The sequence below is a fragment of the Xiphophorus maculatus genome, chromosome 18 (assembly GCF_002775205.1).
Source record: "Xiphophorus maculatus strain JP 163 A chromosome 18, X_maculatus-5.0-male, whole genome shotgun sequence".
In the NCBI taxonomy this organism is placed as follows: Eukaryota; Metazoa; Chordata; class Actinopteri; order Cyprinodontiformes; family Poeciliidae; genus Xiphophorus; species Xiphophorus maculatus.
The window spans coordinates 266646-284790 of record NC_036460.1 but is presented as its reverse complement, the minus strand read 5'-3'; the positions used below and the strand labels follow the sequence as shown (position 1 = coordinate 284790).

General features: G+C 41.7%; 2 protein-coding genes across 4 annotated transcripts; both read right to left on the bottom strand.

The window, feature by feature from the left end:
* Positions 1-2292: 2292 nt before the first annotated feature.
* LOC102224691 (P2Y purinoceptor 14-like) lies at positions 2293-6056 on the bottom strand. Of its 3 annotated transcripts, none has more exons than XM_023350992.1 (2): positions 5833-6056; positions 2293-3816 (listed from the first exon to the last, which is right to left on the bottom strand). In XM_023350992.1, exon 2 carries the CDS (start codon positions 3812-3814, stop codon positions 2666-2668), a length of 1149 nt encoding a protein of 382 aa, XP_023206760.1. In that variant the 5' UTR covers positions 3815-3816; positions 5833-6056; the 3' UTR covers positions 2293-2665. The 3 variants fall into 3 exon arrangements, with proteins under 3 accessions (XP_023206760.1, XP_005808341.1, XP_023206759.1); XM_005808284.2 differs by having other exon boundaries at positions 5889-6056; XM_023350991.1 differs by having other exon boundaries at positions 5920-6056.
* Positions 6057-8515: 2459 nt separating this feature from the next.
* LOC102224436 (P2Y purinoceptor 14-like) lies at positions 8516-16045 on the bottom strand. The gene is made up of 2 exons (XM_005808283.2): positions 15597-16045; positions 8516-10416 (listed from the first exon to the last, which is right to left on the bottom strand). Exon 2 carries the CDS (start codon positions 10412-10414, stop codon positions 9380-9382), a length of 1035 nt encoding a protein of 344 aa, XP_005808340.1. The 5' UTR covers positions 10415-10416; positions 15597-16045; the 3' UTR covers positions 8516-9379.
* Between the last annotated feature and the right edge of the window lie 2100 nt (positions 16046-18145).

Sequence of the window (18145 nt, the reverse complement as noted above, 5' to 3'; positions counted from 1 at the left end):
CGCCATGACTTCTGGGTGTTCTGGTTAAATCTGAGGCCTGATGTGAACTGGACCCGATCCTGAAGCCACCTTTGGGCCGGTTGATTCAAATTCTGGTTCTGTGTTGCTTCAGGTCACACTTTGACCCATTTTACTCAGAAACTTTAAGTTGGCAGCCAAAAAGTTGATCAAATACACAATCTGATGTTTTAATACACCCGGATATTCTACCGCCGTTTTCTCTCTACCTGGACCCAAACTGCTGACCGGACTGTGGGAACCCTGCGGTTCTGTCTGAGGTTCTAATGACCCTGCAGGGGTCCAGGCATTAGAGGTTATGTGAAGATGCTTTACGTTATTAAAAATGGGTCTAAAACTGGAGGAGCCACTAGAGGGCAGCAGGGGGATGGAGGTGGCCGGCAGTTACCAAAGCAACCAACAGTCACATGCAGACTCCATGCAGAAAGAGGCTGGGATTTGAACCCACAACCCAGCAGTGCCACCAGTTTAGCTTAAAGTAGCTCCCTCCTAACATTTTTAACAGATTGTTTCTCAGAAAACCGGTTGAGGTTTATTTTCTTTCCTTATCGGTCCGATCTGAGGAGCCGGTTGTGAGGCAGCATTCCTGCTACCAGGAAGTCTGCAGGGATTCTCCCTGAAGAGAGAAAAACATCAAGATTAGACAAACCGCAGCAGGAAGAGGAGCAGCTGTTTGGCTCCTGCTGGGAAAGTCAACAGTTCTGGTTCAGACCAGGAGTCCAACCAGCTGAATGAACCAAACCGGACCGCCCCGACTTTATTCTCTGAGATTCATTTTCATTACAATCTAAACTTAACAAACAGAACAAAACTTAACGTGATTTTTACTTCATTTCTGGTAAAAATTAAAATAACTTTAAAATGAATCAGAGCCAATGAATCTTATGAAACAGTAAATGTGTTTGAAACCGGTTTAATACAGGGAAGATTTTTATCCCCAACAACTTCACTGCTCTTGGTTCTCATCAGAATAGATCCTGTGTGTTTTATGTTGCAGTTATTGGGAGCAAAACTGACTTCCTGTCAAGGACATTAAGTGATTCTATCGGATTGATTATTTAAGCAGAAATAAATGGAATCTGTTGGATTCTCACCTGATATTCAAAGATTTTTAAAAAGGAGAAAAAACGGGAAAATGTACCAGTCTGTGCTGCCCTCTGGTGGTTATGAACATTACTGCACCACTGTGTGGCTAAATGAGGAAAAAAGTTAAAGATAAAAACAAGACAGTGACAAATATAATAATAATAATAATAATAGTTCTGGCTAACAGTTAGAATGTCTGTGTTTATTTTATTATTGTTTGTTTAGAAGTTGATTTGTAAGATTTTATTACACAAAACCAGTAAAATGCATATGAACAACAATATCCCAACAATAAAGCTGTTTGTCTCATACAGACTAATGAAGATGTCAATTCATGGGGAAGGAAAACTTCAGGGTAGAATCGTTTCTGCATGCAGGTTTATGTTGTTACACACTTTAAACACTAGATGGCAGCAAAGACATTAAAAATTAGAGGTTCGTGCGTCAATGCAGCCATTCTGGACTTTAATTCAACAAAATAATCCTGATAAAATCACTGTTTGCACAATTACTGGCACCCCCAATATTTTTGTTAGATAAATACAAGTGATATTTTTTGTAAATACTTTACTTTTCCAGGAGTTTTTAATAAGCTATCCATAACTTCCTGTTTTAATGGGATATAAATACATGTATGATATAAAAATGAGGCCTATTTCTTTGTGCTACTGTTCAAAACAGGAAAAACCAGAGAATCTGCAGCTAAAACAGAGAAATGTTGACCTTTATAAGTCAGAAAAAGCCTTAAAGAAAATATACAGTCAGCAGTCATTTAAAGTTTAGATCCACTGAAACTTGAACCTCTGTGATGCTGTTTCTTTTCCAAAGACTTCTTGATGTCTTGCTAGAGTGCAGAACATCAAGTTTCCACCTGCTGGAGGAAACCTGCAGGTTGAGGTAAAGACACAAAACATCACCTTCACCAGGTTCTCCATCAAGGAGGATCTGCAGTGTCTCCAACAACCAGATGACAAAATATCCACTTTTTAGTTTTCTGCTACTTCAAATCCTGACATGAAACCTCTGAGGATGATCCTCCTCCTTTCCTCAGAGAATCTTCTGATCTGGATCTCCTGCATGTCATAAACTTTTCAGGCCTCCAAGAGCCGTTTGGTGCTTTTTCTGATCATCTCAACAAACTTAAAGCCAAACAAGACAGAAAGAAGGCTCTGAAGTTAGGCAGTTTTTTATTACCAGCTTATTATTTCACATACAGAACTCATATAGTCACGACAAAGACAACAAAAACTCATTGTGTGAAACCTTTATGGTGACTAATATCTTCAGAGTCACCACTTACACAAAGTCTCTCTGTGTCCTGATTTGGTTGGTATTTTCTTGTCTCAGTGCAACAAGAGAATCTTTTAAGGACACGGAGAGCACCAACTTTCCCCTAAATAGAGGTTCCTACCATCCATAATGTTTTTTGGACCACAACTTTGGCCTCACAAATGTTCTCGATTTGAAGATTCCTCGCCAGTTTCTTTCTCCATTGGTGCACAAAAATGTTCATCCTTCTGTCTCCTGTTGGCCAAGATGTTGCCCAGACTCTTTTTGGGCATCAAGGATCTGCTGTGCTCTGATTGCCTCCTCTTCCAGGATCTACTCTGTCCTTGTCTTCTCTTTCAGTGTCTCCTCCTGCTTTGCATCCATTCCTCCATCCCCCCCTCTGCATGTTGCTCAGACTCTGATTGGTTGGCGGAGGCTTCCTCCTTTTTTTACTGGACAGTTTTCTTATAAGCGACTTTCTGAAGTTTCGACACATTAGGAAGTAGATCAGGGGGTCTAGGCAGACATTCGTCACCAACAGGAATAGAGTTCCCTCTTTGATCTGGTGAAGCAGGATACTGGTATCTTCGCTGAAGCTTGATGATGACATCTGACTCATGGTGTAAGGCACGCGGCAGACGTGATACGGCACAAAGCAGACAAAGAAAACTGCCAGAATGCTGAAGATGTTGCGGTTGGAGTTCCGGTAGATGCCCCTGCTGTCGCGCCGCATGCAGCGGTACGTCTTGTAGACCTGGTAAGCTATGAAGGTGTAGGAGAAGCCTACGATAAGTAGTGTTACCGAGAATAGAGACATGTTAATAAGGACGGATACTCTGTGCCACTGGGCACCAAGTGGCGTCTTCAGCTGCATGCATTTTGTGAAGTTATGGTCTTTGGCTGGCCAGGTTGCCAGCATGGCGTTGGGTGCAGAGTATAAGAAGAGAAGACCCCAGGTGAGGACCGCCAGAACCTGTGCAAAGGTGGTATTCTGCATAAGATTTAGATCAGACACTCCACTACATTTCATCTTGAATGAGGAGGTGCTTGTGGAGGAAGATGCATGTTGGAAAATCTTGACATAGCGCTCAAGGCTGATGTAGCCTATGAAGAGCATTCCTACATACATGGACATATAGAAGAGCACGGCATTGAATTGGCAGTTAAAAATCCAAAGGTGGCAGCAGTTGAAGCCCATTTTCACCGCCACCCTGACGGGAAAGGAGAGCAGCATGAGCAGGTCAGCCACCACCATGTTCTTCAGGTAGACCACCAGAGCAGAATCTGCTGGGACTCTGAAGAAGATCCAGGCGGCCATGCCATTTAGCACCACACCCACAACGAAGAGGACGATGTAGAACGACGGGAGGACCTGGTTGGTGAAGACAGTGCTACTGCTGGTTTTGTTGGTGGAGAGCTTGGAGCAGTTAAAGAGGTCCATACCTGGAAAAGATCAATAACACATGATGCAAATATGTTTAATAAAACTTCAAAGCAATTTTTATTCAAGACTGAAGTCCTCTTACAGAATTGGTATGCTTAGATTAACTGAGTTACATTTTTAAATGATTGCCTGATCGTTAAGTTCCCGGGATCTGCTGAGCCTAAAACCTCGGCAATAATAGCAGTAAAGGTTAGGAAGTTGTTCAATTAACTCAGGTTTTTTTGTAAAGGTTTTGTTGTTTCTATTGGCCTTTATTTGAAAGTAGTTCGACAGGAAAGAGGGCAACGAGAGAAGGGAAAGATCGCCAGGCCAGGAGTCGAACCTGCGACCACCACATGAAAACATTTAAGTCCATTTCTATCTGTTGCTTGTGACTGCTGTCATCAGCTGCCAGTTTGACGTCAGATATCAAAACCAGTCAGTGGGAAAACAACAGATCATCAAACTGGTTTTATGCATCGCATGCAAATCTCCAATTCCACTTAATGGTGCTGAAATGCCACATATGCTGTTTTTGGTTGCCAGTTAAAACACGGTAGTGATCTTCCCAGCTGCTTCAGTAGAAGTGATCTTTGTGCACAGTGGGACAACTTTTGCATGAGTCATTTGTTAGGCAAATCTGCCTCTGTGTGCAGCTCTGTGTGTCCGGCCAGAAAACCAGACTGTTGTTCTGGTCGTGGTCCAGTTGATCAGACTGGAAGATGCCGTCTGATGATTCCCAGATTGTCCTCGACCATGTTAACGTCAGTGTGGGCAGAGACGGAGACACCTGGAGTAACCTCCGTTACCAGCCTCCCTCACCTGAATCCAGGTGTGGTGGAAGCACTGAGGTCTCTGTTACCATGTTAGAGGAAGAGCCGTTCCGTCAGTTTCCTCTCTGCACATCACCACAGGCCAGGGCTGGCCAAACCTTTAACTAGCCAACGTGAACAGAGACAAATACATTGTTGCTTAGCGAGGCACCATCTTGTTTTTCATCAGATACAAACCTGGAGTTTTGCTTTGATTCTTTCATGGATGTTTGAGAAATCCTTTAATCTCCATGGCAACCATTCAGCTGCATAACACTGGGATGACCCTAGCCCCGCCTTCAAGGAGCAGCTCCTCCCCCCTCAGATCCTTCAGACTAGCCAGTAGCAATTAGCAAACACCTGGTGGACCTGCTGAGCTCGTCATAGGAGCTACTGCTCAGAGTAGCGCTGGTAAAAACGTTAACGTGTTAATAGAGGAGAATGTTTTGATGACTTCCTGGAGACAGGGCTTCAGAAAGCTTCAAACTTTCAAATTGATTTTAAATACATGTCTCAGAACCATCAGAATCCCAGAACGGACAGATCCCCCTGACCTCTGACCCCCACTCCCAAACAGTGTTGCATGACTGAGTAGTTATATCATCTTTGTACAGAAATTAGGAGTCATCCTTCATTTTATTTGTTTTTGTCCAGCATTCTGAGTTTGAGGGAACAATATCTCACCACTTGTTAATTGAGTGACTATTTGGAGGAAAACATACATTTATTTATAACATACATACTTTTTACTTTTACATGATTAATGTTGTTTTGAAGTAAACTTCCTGTATACTTTACACACTGTGAGTAATCTGACTGAATGGAAAGGAAACATGCACCAAACTCTGACACCTCCAGTTTGTGTTGAAGTGAGACCTCCTGTCCTTACACCAGCTTTGTTGTTTTAACTTTCTACCTGCCAGCCATGATGAGGCCGACTGAACATACAGTAAACACCGTAGAGTCATCGGAAGTAACAATTCAATCCATAAATACTTTATTAATCCCAAAAGGGAAATTAAATAAAAAGTTTTCCAAGTTTTATACAGTAAATAAAATTTTCTTATGCCCCAATCTGATATTTATTTATTAGTATTTAAAATACTAGAATATACACATAACTTTAAAAATGTCATCAAGGTGACTTCACTGAAGTCTGCTTCTTTTGGTACTTTTACCAAGTATTTGTTAAACGTATTTTACCAAATATACCTCCAGTCTTACCTGAGTAACTTAACGGACCCGGGTTTTAGGAAAACATGATGGAGTGCTACTCTTACTTGAATCCAGTGTTTGGGTTGCGCCACCCACCTCTGGCTGCGTGTGAGAGGGTTGGAATTGGACCTTCCCCCCTGCCGTTGTCTCTCTGGCTCTCAGACCCGGAGTCCTGGTTCTGCTCGGCTCCGACCCGTTGACTTAATTCTCTGTGTTGCTGCAGAGAATCTGCTTTCCTGTCCATTCGCAGCATGTTGCTGCAATCGTCAGTGTGACCACAAACCACACCTTCCTGAAACAAACACTCATTTCAGACATTTCCATGATGGTGCTGAGCTGGTGTCAGACTCTTAACTGGTTAGGATGAAAAAAACAAACCTGAAGAGAGCAGCACCGAGGAAACCCGATCCGGTTAACAAACATCTAAAAACAAATTATGAAAATCGGATGCAAAACTGAATAAACACGACTGACACTCATGATGAACATTAGTTAACCGGGTAACAGCGTTGATGGCCGGAGGCCAAGGAATCAGCAACAAGATCAGAACCAGCTTTATTGGTCCAGTTTCATATAAATACAGATTCAGGGTTTTTACAGGACAGGGAGCATCTGGAGCTGATCACAGATTACCAGCAATAATTTGGCTTATTTAGCCTATTTAGAAATAAACTGGTTTCTTTCTTCAGTCACATCTTCAGCCTGCTTTTCATGTTGGAGTTTTAAGCTAAACAGCTAGCCTCCTATCTAAGTTAAGCTAAAGATTTAGTTTAATTCTAAATATTTTCCTTGCTGACTAAATTTAGCTATGAAACTAAATACTTAGCTTGGTACATATTTAGTAGCAAGCTAAAGATTTAGTTTGAGGCTAAATATATATCCCGCTAATTAAAATGAGTTTAAAACTGTAACATTTAGATATGAATAACTGATGATGGTTGTGCTGTGGTGGCGCCGGGGTTGAGCAGAGACCTTCGTCCTCGATGTGGCCGTCGCAGGTTCGATTCCCGGTCTGGCGGCCTTTGCCGCATGTCTTCTCATTACCCACTTTCCTGTCAATTAATGATCAAATAAAGGCCACTAGAGCCAATAAAATTAAAAAATGATGACAATGCAATTTTTCTTTTGTCAGCGTAAAAGTTCCCACATATCTGAAGTGCCAGATTCTTGTTTGTGTTCTTTAAAGAAGAAACCGGGCCAGAATCTGGGTTAATTCTGCTCTCTTTTACTTCTCCAAGTCCACTTCAGGAGAAAATGTCAAAGTAGAAGAAGATGTGAAGATGGCTCATCCTGCTGAAGCAGGTGAAAAGCGGAGGGTGAGACAGTCGAGTCTGTGGCTTCATAACAGAAGGTGCGACCAAAACATCAGGAAGTGGTTTCCTGATGGTTCCGTCTGTTTGCTTTGTCTTGACGATGATCACCCTCAAGTTGTGATTGTACAGAAAGTCGAGTATCGGTATCAGTCAGAAGCTGATAATCAGATGTATTGATCAGACAGATGGGAAAACCTTCACAATAGCAGCTAAATGTTTACATGGTAGTTAAATATCTAGTTGGCAAACTAAATGTTTAGTTAGAAAGATAAAGATTGAAATAGAGGCTAAATATTTAGCTACCAAGCTGAATGTTTAGTTAGCAAGATAAATACTTATTTTTACGCTAAATAATTAGCCAGCTAAACGATACGTTAGCATGCTAAATATTGAGGCCTGGATCCGTTCAAAGTTCTCAAACAAAACTTTTGAACTGAGTGAAAATATGTTTTTGAACCATGAAGGAAGATGGAGTCTGCAGGTTTCCTGAACTTCTCCGTAGTCGAGCTCTTTGGAACAGGAAACAAATAAACTTAACTTATAGGAGATGACGCCTTTAAAAATGTAAATCTCTTTAAACTCCAACATGTTCTACAACATTCCCTCTGGTACCAGATTCATTTCTGAGGATTTAAAACCAACAAACACTTTTAATGCCAAAAGCCCATTTTACTCAAAGAACTTTGTTCACCAGTTTCCTTCACTCTGTAAAAACTCAAATCTTTTTTTAGGATTTTCATTTACTAATGCAATATTTTTAATGTGAAACAGTCTTGCAATAAAATGAAGATGCACAGTTAGAAGTTATACTCTTTAAAAGTAACTCAACATTATGGTTTAGTCTTATTTACTCATTTGTTTTCAGGATTATTTTCAGTGATTTCCTAAAGAAAGGTTTCAACCAGATGTTTTGTAACAGTTTAAAACTAAAAATCCTTATCAAGTTATTTAACTTTAACCTCAGATTAACATGCACCATAACTTATCGTTGTTTATTTAACTCAATTAGATGATTAAAGTGAGTTTGTTCCCAAAGTAAGTCCTAAATGTTTTGTTCCCAGTAATCAGATTTTTAACTCTATTTTGGTCTCATAAAATATTTGTTTTTCTTACATACAGGTTTGTGTGTATAAATATCAGGGATTTGAACCCGGGACCTTCTTGATGCAAGGCATGTGCTACTGCTAATCATCTATACACATCTAACTGGATAAAAGCCAAACTTTACCTCCACACCGACCGCCTCCTGTGCAGAAATCCTGCTATTATAGATTTTGGCCACCAGATGGCAGCAGAGAAAAAGTGAAATTAAAAACAGACGTCACCGTTCCCCCATGAAATGGGCCAAATCAAAACAGTTCAACACAAGTTAATGCTTTATTGAATATAAAAGTGACATAGATAAATAAAAGGCATGTTTGCTGGTTTTGCAAGCTAAGCAAAAAGACAGCTGGTCTGAGTTTTTCAGAGCCTGCTGATCTACGAGGATTTCAACCCACAACCATCTCTCAGATTAAGAGAGAATGTTCTGAGAATGTTCTGAAAAAGAGAAAAGATCTAGTGAGTAGCAGGTTATCGGATCATGAGTAGTTATTGATGTCAAATGAGTTTCCCGGTCCAGAAAGTCTCAGGTTCAGCTGGTTGTTCAGTATTTCAGTAAACATGAAGGCCTGGATCCGTTCTGCTTTGGTTCAGGCTGCTGGTGTTGGTCTAATGGTAGGGAGGAATATTTTCTTGGAACCAACTGAGCAGCACTGAAACTTTAAGGCCCATCTGAGTATTGTTGTGGACCATAATCAGTCCTTAATGGCCACAATGGACCCATCTTCTGATCTCCCAGGAGCATTATGGACTCTGTTCCAAAGCTCAGATCATCTCAGATTTCTTTCTGGACAGCTTGGCACGTTTGCAGGTCCACACGGCACTATAGTCAAACTACGTAATTTCAGCAACAATGTCCATCATTGCGGCTTCTGCACAGTTCAAGTTTTACGCACCTTTGAAGCTTAATGGATGCTAATATCTGGAGCTGATGATCTGGAAGATTATCAGTTGATTCCGGTGTGGTGGAGAAGTGAAAGATCTAAAAGATACCAGCCCATAAGGACTGGTTTTGGTCTCCATATAGTCCAGTTTGGGTAGTCGCCAAGGATTTCGTCACTGCTCACCGCCTTCTTTCTTTTGCTTCCCTTTTTTTTAGCTGCTAAATATTTCTTTGTCCTCTGACTCCTTGTCCTCTTCTCCTAGATGTTGCTAAGACTCTGAGCAGTGGTAAGCGACTTCCTCCTTGCTCTCACTGACAGTTTCCTCAGCAGGGACTTTCTGAAAGTCCTACACATCAGGAAGTAGATTACAGGGTCGAGACAGACATTCATCGCCGACAAGAAGAGCGTTCCCTCCTTAATCTGGAAAAGCCAAAATTGGACATCTGAGGTGAAGCCTGAATGGCTGAACTGACTCAGAGTGAACGGCACGCGGCAGACGTGGTATGGCACAAAGCAGATGAAGAACACCACCAGGATGCTGAAGATGCTGCGGTTGGACTTGCGGCAGATGTCGATGGTGTCGCGGCGCATGCGGCGGTACGTCTTGCACACCTGGCGAGCGATTGATGTGTAGCAGAAAGTCACAACAACAAGTGTCATCCAGAACAAGGACACGCTGATATAGCTTGAGACTTTGTGCCACTCCTTGCCTAGTGGTGTCTTCAAATCCACACATTTCCCAGACTGTTTTTCTTCAAGATTGCTTGTCAGTATGACATTGGGGGCACAGCACAGGAAGAGCAGGCTCCATGTGAGGACCGCCAGAACCCGGGCAAAAGTGGCCCTCTGTATATGCTGTAGCACAGACACAACACCGAATCTGGACCTGGAAGAAGGGATGGTGGAGGAGGAAGGGGAGAGGCAAACAACCTTGACGTAGCGCTCAAGGCTGATGAAGCCGATGAAGAGGATTCCAACATACATGGAGAAGTAGAAGAGTACGGCTGTGTAGCGACACCTGATGACATCGAGGTCGAAACTCTCATAACCCAAGTAATCAACCACCTTGAAGGGGAAGGAGAGCAGCATGAGCAGGTCAGCCACCACCATGTTCTTCAGGTAGACCACCAGACCAGAGTCTGCTGGGACTCTGAAGAAGATCCAGGCAGCCACAACATTTAGACACAGGCCCAGAACAAAGATGGCGATGTAGAAAGGGGGAAGGACCTGCTTGGTGAAGATGCTGTGAATGTCGGACTGGTTGTTGGTGTTAGACGAATTAAGGGTCTCCATTCCTGGCAACAAAAAAGACAAGATGGCTTTAATAAATGGTAACTGGTTAATGGCCTATACTTGTATAGAGTGTTATCAAGTCCAGAGGATCTCAACTACATTCATTCACCCATTCACACACTGATGATGACAGGCTGCTGGACTGTAGCCACAGCTGCCCTGGGCCAGTTTTATGAAATACATTCTGTTTATGCTAATTTACATGTATATCCATAGTAATACCACATATCCATGTAAAATCAAGAGCTGTTCATCAAAGTGAGAGCGAATTTCTCCAAGGTCATTTCTTTGGTTGCCAGTGATAAATACGGCATTTCAGAGTTTCACTAGTGTTACATGTCACTAAGTTGGACACCAAGTCAAGACATTTCCACAGTTTTCATCCAACTCCAACCTCAGATCATCTGGTCTTTAAGTCAACAGATTACACTTTTCAAGCCTGTGCCACATTTTTTTACATTTTACCAAAGGTTTTATTCCTGCCTTCAGCTTGTGATGCAGGTCTAAGATCATCTTCTATCTTTTCCATCCTCAATGCAGGAAGGTTTCTTCCAATTTTCACACTTGAACACCTGTTTGAACACTTGCTTCAACTGTTTGGACCAATGGGATCTTTAGTAACATCTTGTCTTGTTCATCGTTTTTCAGTTGACAGTCTTACTATTTATGCACATCAGCTTAAAGTCTTGCTATTCTAATGTTTCTGCCACTTTATTACATTTCAGCAGTTTTTCTGCTGTTGAGTTAAAATCTTTACCAGTTTTTGTCGCATAAACATTAATTTGTAATTTGTCTTAACCTGAAGCTACAGCTGGTTGGGTCTCACTTCAGAATCCTCCATATTGGTAAGATCAGTCAAAACAAAGCTAACAGTTGAGCGTTGTCAGCAGCGTTCTGCACAACATTTTATACTTTTGAACTCGAGTGTTGACACTGTCTTCAACTTGTCAAAAGTTTTAACTGAAAGTTTTACTCTGTAGGAAATTTGGAGATTGTTTTGCTTTTTTTATTACATTTCAGAAAGTTACAGGAGTTGATTTCAAATATCTCATCAGTTTTCAGCAAACAGACTCAACTTCCTATTTTTGTTTTCCTAAAGCCAGACAGACGTTTGGCTGATTGACTGAGTTTGAAGAAATGACCATCGCCCCCTGCAGGCAGTCAGCTCCTACAGGAGAAACGGGCGGTTAAATCATCTCAGTGGTTCTGGATCCGTCTGGGCCGGCATCAGAATCCAGCCATAAAAGCCTCCCATCGGCAGGTTAAATCAGTCGCACTGTGACACGGTTTGCAGATCATCCTCCAGATGTTCTGCGCATGTAAACAACTAAATCTGTGCAGCTGCTTCCTTCTGATCTTCTCCTTTTAAGTCCAGCAGCCTTCAGCGCCGCGTTCTGTTTGCTCTGAACCACGTCTGCAAATAACGAGCATCTTTGACTCCGGGTTGCAACTTCCTGTTCCGATTGATCCCGATCCAACGGCGCTCCTTCATCCACTCCTGTGAAAACAGGATGACGGACGGAGGCCTTCCTGTCCTCGCTCGGGTATTTTAGGGTTAAATCCTGACTGCTGTTTGTCTAAAGATTATTTTTCTGCTGTTTGTAAAAACATGACAGCATAAACGGCTTCACATCAATAATAACACTAACGAATGCAGCAACGTTTCTCAGTATTTTTCATTAGTATAATATTGCTGCCTCTCAGAGCAAACGCCTCTTCTCTTTCCTGCAGCTCAGTTTCACAATCACTGAACAAGATTAGCAGAAACAGAGAGGTGACAAAGATAGGAAGCATAAAAATACATTTCATCATGCTCATATTTTTGCTCTCTCTCATTCTGGTGAAGGCTATAAATACCACTTGAAGATCCAAGTTGTTCCTGTCAGTGAAAATTAAAACGTTGCAGCAGGACTGAAGCCATAATTAACGTCTATGTTTACAATTTCTCTGAGTTTCTCCTGTAAACAAAGCTGAGAGCAACTAAAAATGAGCTCAGAAACTGATTTTTTTAGACGGATTGTGGATGTTTTACTGCAGTTTCATCACCACAAACACAAATACAGCAGAACTCTGACAGGTATTCGTGCGACAGGCTGAGTCATTGTAACGTCCTCAGGGCTTCACACTCGTTATCTGATGCAGCGTTGATGTTTTCAGAAGATTCCTGTCGACCAGTTTTACAAACATCAGCTGAATTAATGCAAAACGCAGATTTTTAACCAGGATGTCATTATTTAAATGACAATCCTTCTCTACCTCATGAATTAACTGAGAGTGAAACATTTCTGGTTAAATCTCACAAGCTGCACTCAGACCTGTAAACAGAACAGAACCGTCTGGAAGCTGAAGAAGACGAAAAGCAGCGAATCGGTTTGTGGATGAGGCACGGCGGAGGCAGAGTGATGATCTGGGCTGTTTCTGGCTAAGCTGAAGCTCACTTAGCTTCTTGTTTTAATATTTACAATAAAAATGTAAAAAATATAAGAAATAAAATTAAACAATAATTAAAATGTTAAAAATTAAATGTAAAAAACATAAATAGATATAAGACAAAGGGTTTTAAAATCCATTGCAGATTTTTAAAATAATTAAAAATAAAAATAAGATGTAACTAATGAAAAATAACCAACATAAAAAAGAAAAATAATAATAATACTAACCTTTTAAAAATGATTTTGAGTCAGTTTGTTTCCTGGTCAGTTTCTAAGTTATATTTGAACATCGGATGAACTTTGATCTGCAGTTGTCTCATGATGCTCTCATGTAATGATGGACAGATTTACAGGAAAAGCAGAACCAGAACCAGAGTTTGAAACTGAAGCTGGAAACGGCCTGAACTTCGCTCAGCGATGAGCTTCAGTGTGAAACGGAGCCACATAAATAACCTAAAGTGAAACTTTTTCTAGCTCAGTTCCTTTGGCTCTGATCCACTTCTGCACAGAAACACTGGCTCCATCAAGCACTCAAATTATTTTTATACGTTTATCCAGAAAGCAGTGAGCAGCAGGCTGAGACTGGAGCGTCGCCTGAATATTGGCTTTATTCCTCTGTCTTCCTCTGTCTTGACATGGAAAAACGTCAAGACCAAAGTCTGAACTTGGATTATGGAGTTCAGGTCTAAAGCCCAGAGCATAACCCTCCACCACCGTGCCTGATGTCAGGGAGGAAGTGCTGATCTGACGTGTTTCTCTTTTCCAAATACAGAAATGTGAATTATTGACAAACGGATCAATTTGTCCAGAGGAGATTCCAGAAGTCCTGCCGCAATCATTTTTAGTTATTTTATTATAAATCTAATTTCTGTTGTTGGTTTTATTCATTTATTTTTGATTCATCTATTTTATTTATTTAAATAATTTTTAATTATTTTCTATTTCAGGTTTTTAATTAATTAATTGATTTATTATTTGCTTATTTTATATCAATGTATTCTAGTTTTTTTTCTTATTTGTATTTTTATTTTTTGCTCTTTTTTTCTTGCCATCCTGTCATGAACTTTAACCTTTAGTGTGTAGCTGGAGCGTCAGGCGGCTGAAAACGTTTAACCTTCAGCAAAACGTTAGCTCCGCTGTTAGCGTGTTGTTCCCTGTCAGCGTGTTCCCTGGCTGTCAGCGTGTTCCCTGTTAGCGTGTTCCCTGTTAGCGTGTTGTTCCCTGTTAGCGTGTTCCCTGGCTGTCAGCGTGTTCCCTGTTAGCGTGTTCCCTGTTAGCGTGTTGTTCCCTGTTAGCGTGTTCCCTGTTAGCGTGTTGTTCCCTGTTAGCGTGTTCCCTGTCAGCGTGTTCCCTGGCTGTCAGCGTGTTCCCTGTCAGCGTGTTCCCTGTTAGCGTGTTCCCTGTTAGCGTGTTGTTCCCTGTTAGCGTGTTCCCTCCCCCGGTTTATTCTCCAGTGGTGGAGAAACATTCTCCCAGTTCCGTTGCTGCTTCTCCAGACTGAACGGAAAATGACAGAAATTTAAAACTTTCAAATCTTTCTCATAAAAATAGCAAAACAATCCCCAGTGTAAAAAGATGTTACTACATTTCATTCTTCCTGTCTACAGCTGTTCTGCCTTTCCAAAACAACTGTGTTTCTGTTTCTGAAAAGTGTGGCCAGGTCATCCTTTCTGGAGTTTCCTGTTTCCAATGCATTGTGGGAAGACGCAGCATGTGTGATTTTCCTGTGGTTTGGTCATCTGAGCTTCATGCAAACCAGAGTCATCCTCACCAGCCTTCATCAGATGCTTTTTATCTGGATGACTCTGACTGCTGTCAGGCGCTCAGGTAACTGCCAGGCAGCTCCTGCCCCCTTCTGTTCTGCCCCCTGGTGGACATGTGGGGTTAACTACACCTGAGTGGCTCTGGCAGAACGCGAGACTCGAAAAGCGTCGCTGAGCTTGAAAGGCCAGAGAAGGAGAAGTGATCAGCGGCCGGCGTGTCGCCGCTGTGATCAGGTTTCCTGGAGAAACGGCCGGAAGGGAAAGTCGAACCATGTAATTATAGCTCTGACTTCCACTTATGAAAAACTGAAACCACAGCTTTGCATTGTGATCATAGAGCAGCTCAACGTTCTAACGGTGAGGAAAACAAACCCACCAGGAATACGGCAGGTTATGATTCACATCAGGATGCAGAGAAGGCTTTCATTACATTTGTTTTTATTATTCCTTATCTTATTTTACCCTGTAGAGTTTAAATAAATCAGGCATTTTATTAATAACTCAGTATTAAACTTTTATCCAATCTTTTGGATCCTTTTCAACCTTTGGCTCCTCATTTGATTCAAAATTTGTCTCTTTTTTGTCACAAATTGACTTTTATTTTGTTTTACTTTATTTTATCTGTTCACATTTAAGAGAAAACTAACATTTGGAGCAATCTCTAGAATCAGCCTGACGATGTGACGAAACACAAAGTTATGAAATGCGATAAGAAGCGTTATCAGTTTCAGAAGCAGATGAATCAGAGAAACACAGAAAGTTCTGGACTTTTCTACCAGATCACCTTCAGTCTGATTAAATATTCCAACCTGCTCTGAGTGAATCCTCATTATTTCAGCTTTTAGAGCAGATTTGATCTGATCTCTGCTGGATCAGAGTTTTTCATCCATCTGGGACGTTGTAATCAGAAACGAAGCGAGTCGAGGCGTGAAAGTGTCAGATGTGCGGTGTGAGTCTCCAGCTGATGTCCTGCATGTGTGCGCTCACCTCCAGCAGAGCCAGCTGTGCGGCAGCCGTCCGTGCAGATGTTGCCTGTTCCTGCAGTCTGAGCTCCTCCTTGTGAACCGAGTCATATGAGGGCAGATGAGCTGCACTGGAGATAAACTTCCTGTGTGACGTTGCTTCCTCTGGTCATCCTCACGACTTCTCTCCGCTAATGACTCTACAAACCACATCACTGTGGCAAACACTGCATGCCCATATTACTGCTGTAGCGATGATTTCATGCAGACGTGTGCACACACGCTCACACCTAAAGGGTGTTTACACAGAAACCAGGGAACCAAACGGTGAGGATTTGGGCCGTCAGAGGAAGAGCGAACGAGGAATTCAGAAGCTTTTCAGTTGAATTCATGTTTGAAACATGAGGTGGAACAAAACGTTCGGTTTAAATCCAACAATAAATCAAATAGAAAACCGAGGAAGACGATGTGTGAACTCTGAACAACGATCTGCTGCAGTGAGCCTCTTAAACTGTTGTGCAACATCCAGCGTTGTGCAAGCCACTGAATTTATGCAAATATTTCAAAATAAATGACATTTTATAGCAGAAGGAGGAAGCTGCAGATTCACCTGCCCTTCAGCCTACAGGAGGAGAACTGGGAGAACTGGGAGAACTGGGGGTGATGGCGTGCTCTGCTGGGTCTGCCACAGCTGCTGCTTAAAATTCAAGTCAAACCAGCAACATGGAATCACAAATCAGGGTTTGATCTGGTTCCTAACAAACCGACTTCCTGTCTGTACTGATGAAGTGGGGGCTTGTCCGGGATCACCAGCTGCTTCTGACCTGCTTTCCACACATCCAGTTATATATTTCTTTTCATCTTAATAAAGTCTAAAAACTGCACATTTTACTTAACTGTCTGGATTCAATCAAGGACTGGATGACAAAGATTTATCCAACTAATGAAGAGAAAACTCAAGTAATCATCTTTGCACCATAAAAAATAACAGCAAAGATACAGCAGATGCTCGAGTCTCTGGCTGAATCCTTGTTCAGAAACTAAAGTTTCAGGAAAAATCACGTTAAATCTCTGGTTTGTTCCTGTTTATACCGTCTGAGGAATATTTCCAATGCTTTGGACGCCCTTCCTCCAACTCTTCCTTTAAGACGTAAAACACCAGTAGGCTGGATCACCAACCGCCCAGGACAATACAGATTCGGCCTGCTGGTCCGCAGCCAGGACATGAGCCAAACCGCTTGGAGACCAGTTTGGCTCATGTCTGAATCGGCCGCAAAGCGAGAAAGAAGGCAGGAAAACAGTTTGAAACACTTTCTAAACCTGCACATTAGCTTTTTGGTTCCAAGAAACTCACAGGAAATTGAAGTGAAATGTCAAAGAAGCTCTAGATTTTATCACCTCCTGCTCAACTGAGCGATCAGAGTTTAATAAAATTAGAGAGCAGCTGGTAGCCAGGAGGTTCTGGGTTCGAATCCCAGCCTGCTTGGGGTTTGTGCTTTCCCACGTACCGGTTTTCTCTCCGTGTATTTCGGCTTCCCTCCACAGTGTGTCTGTTTGTCCTGCGAAGGACCAGGCACATGTCCAGGGCGGACTCCGCCTCTCACCCAGAGACCAACGAGCAAGGCACCAGCAACCACTGCAACCCGGCAAGGACAAACAGCTGACTTAAGATTCAACAGAGAAGAGTTCAGACCTGAGGATGCTCTCAGCCTGAGAGCGCTGCAGTCGTTCTGACGGAATGTGAAGGCTGAGAAGGCTGTGCTGCTGTGAAGGCTGAGAATGATGTGAAGGCTGTGAATGATGTGAAGGCTGAGAATGATGTGAAGGCTGTGAATGATGTGAAGGCTGTGCTGCTGTGAAGGCTGTGAATGATGTGAAGGCTGTGCTGCTGTGAAGGCTGTGAATGATGTGAAGGCTGTGCTGCTGTCCTAAAGTCATTTTTTCTCGTCTCAGCAGATAACAGGAAGGGATTCAGATCAATTGTTTTCAGTTCTTCCCTCCCTTCGTTTTCTCTCTCTCACTTTAACCACCGAGAGTAAAAATATCCGCCGTCCTATTTCCATAAACTCAGGATAAATTAGAGGGTTTTTTAGTGCATCAATACATAAATGTTCACCTCAGAAAACATTTTAAATATTTCACTTTGACCAGCATTAGGATCAGCTGAGATAAATATGTGATCATTTTATAATAAATTATGTCCAAGTATAAAGAATAACCCTTAAATCTAAAATAAGACCTTGATTAAAACATTAATTATCAAATCCTGATTGAGTTTACAGAAATGCAGCATATTAAATATAATATATATAACAAAGCAAACCATAGAAGGGCATTACTGTTTGTTTCATGTTGTTGTCAAGGTAATTTCTTTATTAATTTGCTGTATTTTTAGCTTAATTACATTTTAGTTTGTTTATTTACTAAATGATATATTTTATTGTAATGTTTTTAAATATATATTTTTCAGATGCTGACTTTTCTCTCTTGGTTTCCTTGTTGTTGGTGTGACTGACATGTTGCTGTTTGGTGCTTTGGTTTGACCCTGAGACGTTTCCGTTTCTTTTTTTGTCA

Coding starts and splice junctions, on each gene's coding strand:
- LOC102224691 (XM_023350992.1), bottom strand. CDS start 3,814: ATGGACCTCTTTAACTGCTCCAAGCTCTCCACCAACAAAACCAGCAGT.
- LOC102224436 (XM_005808283.2), bottom strand. CDS start 10,414: ATGGAGACCCTTAATTCGTCTAACACCAACAACCAGTCCGACATTCAC.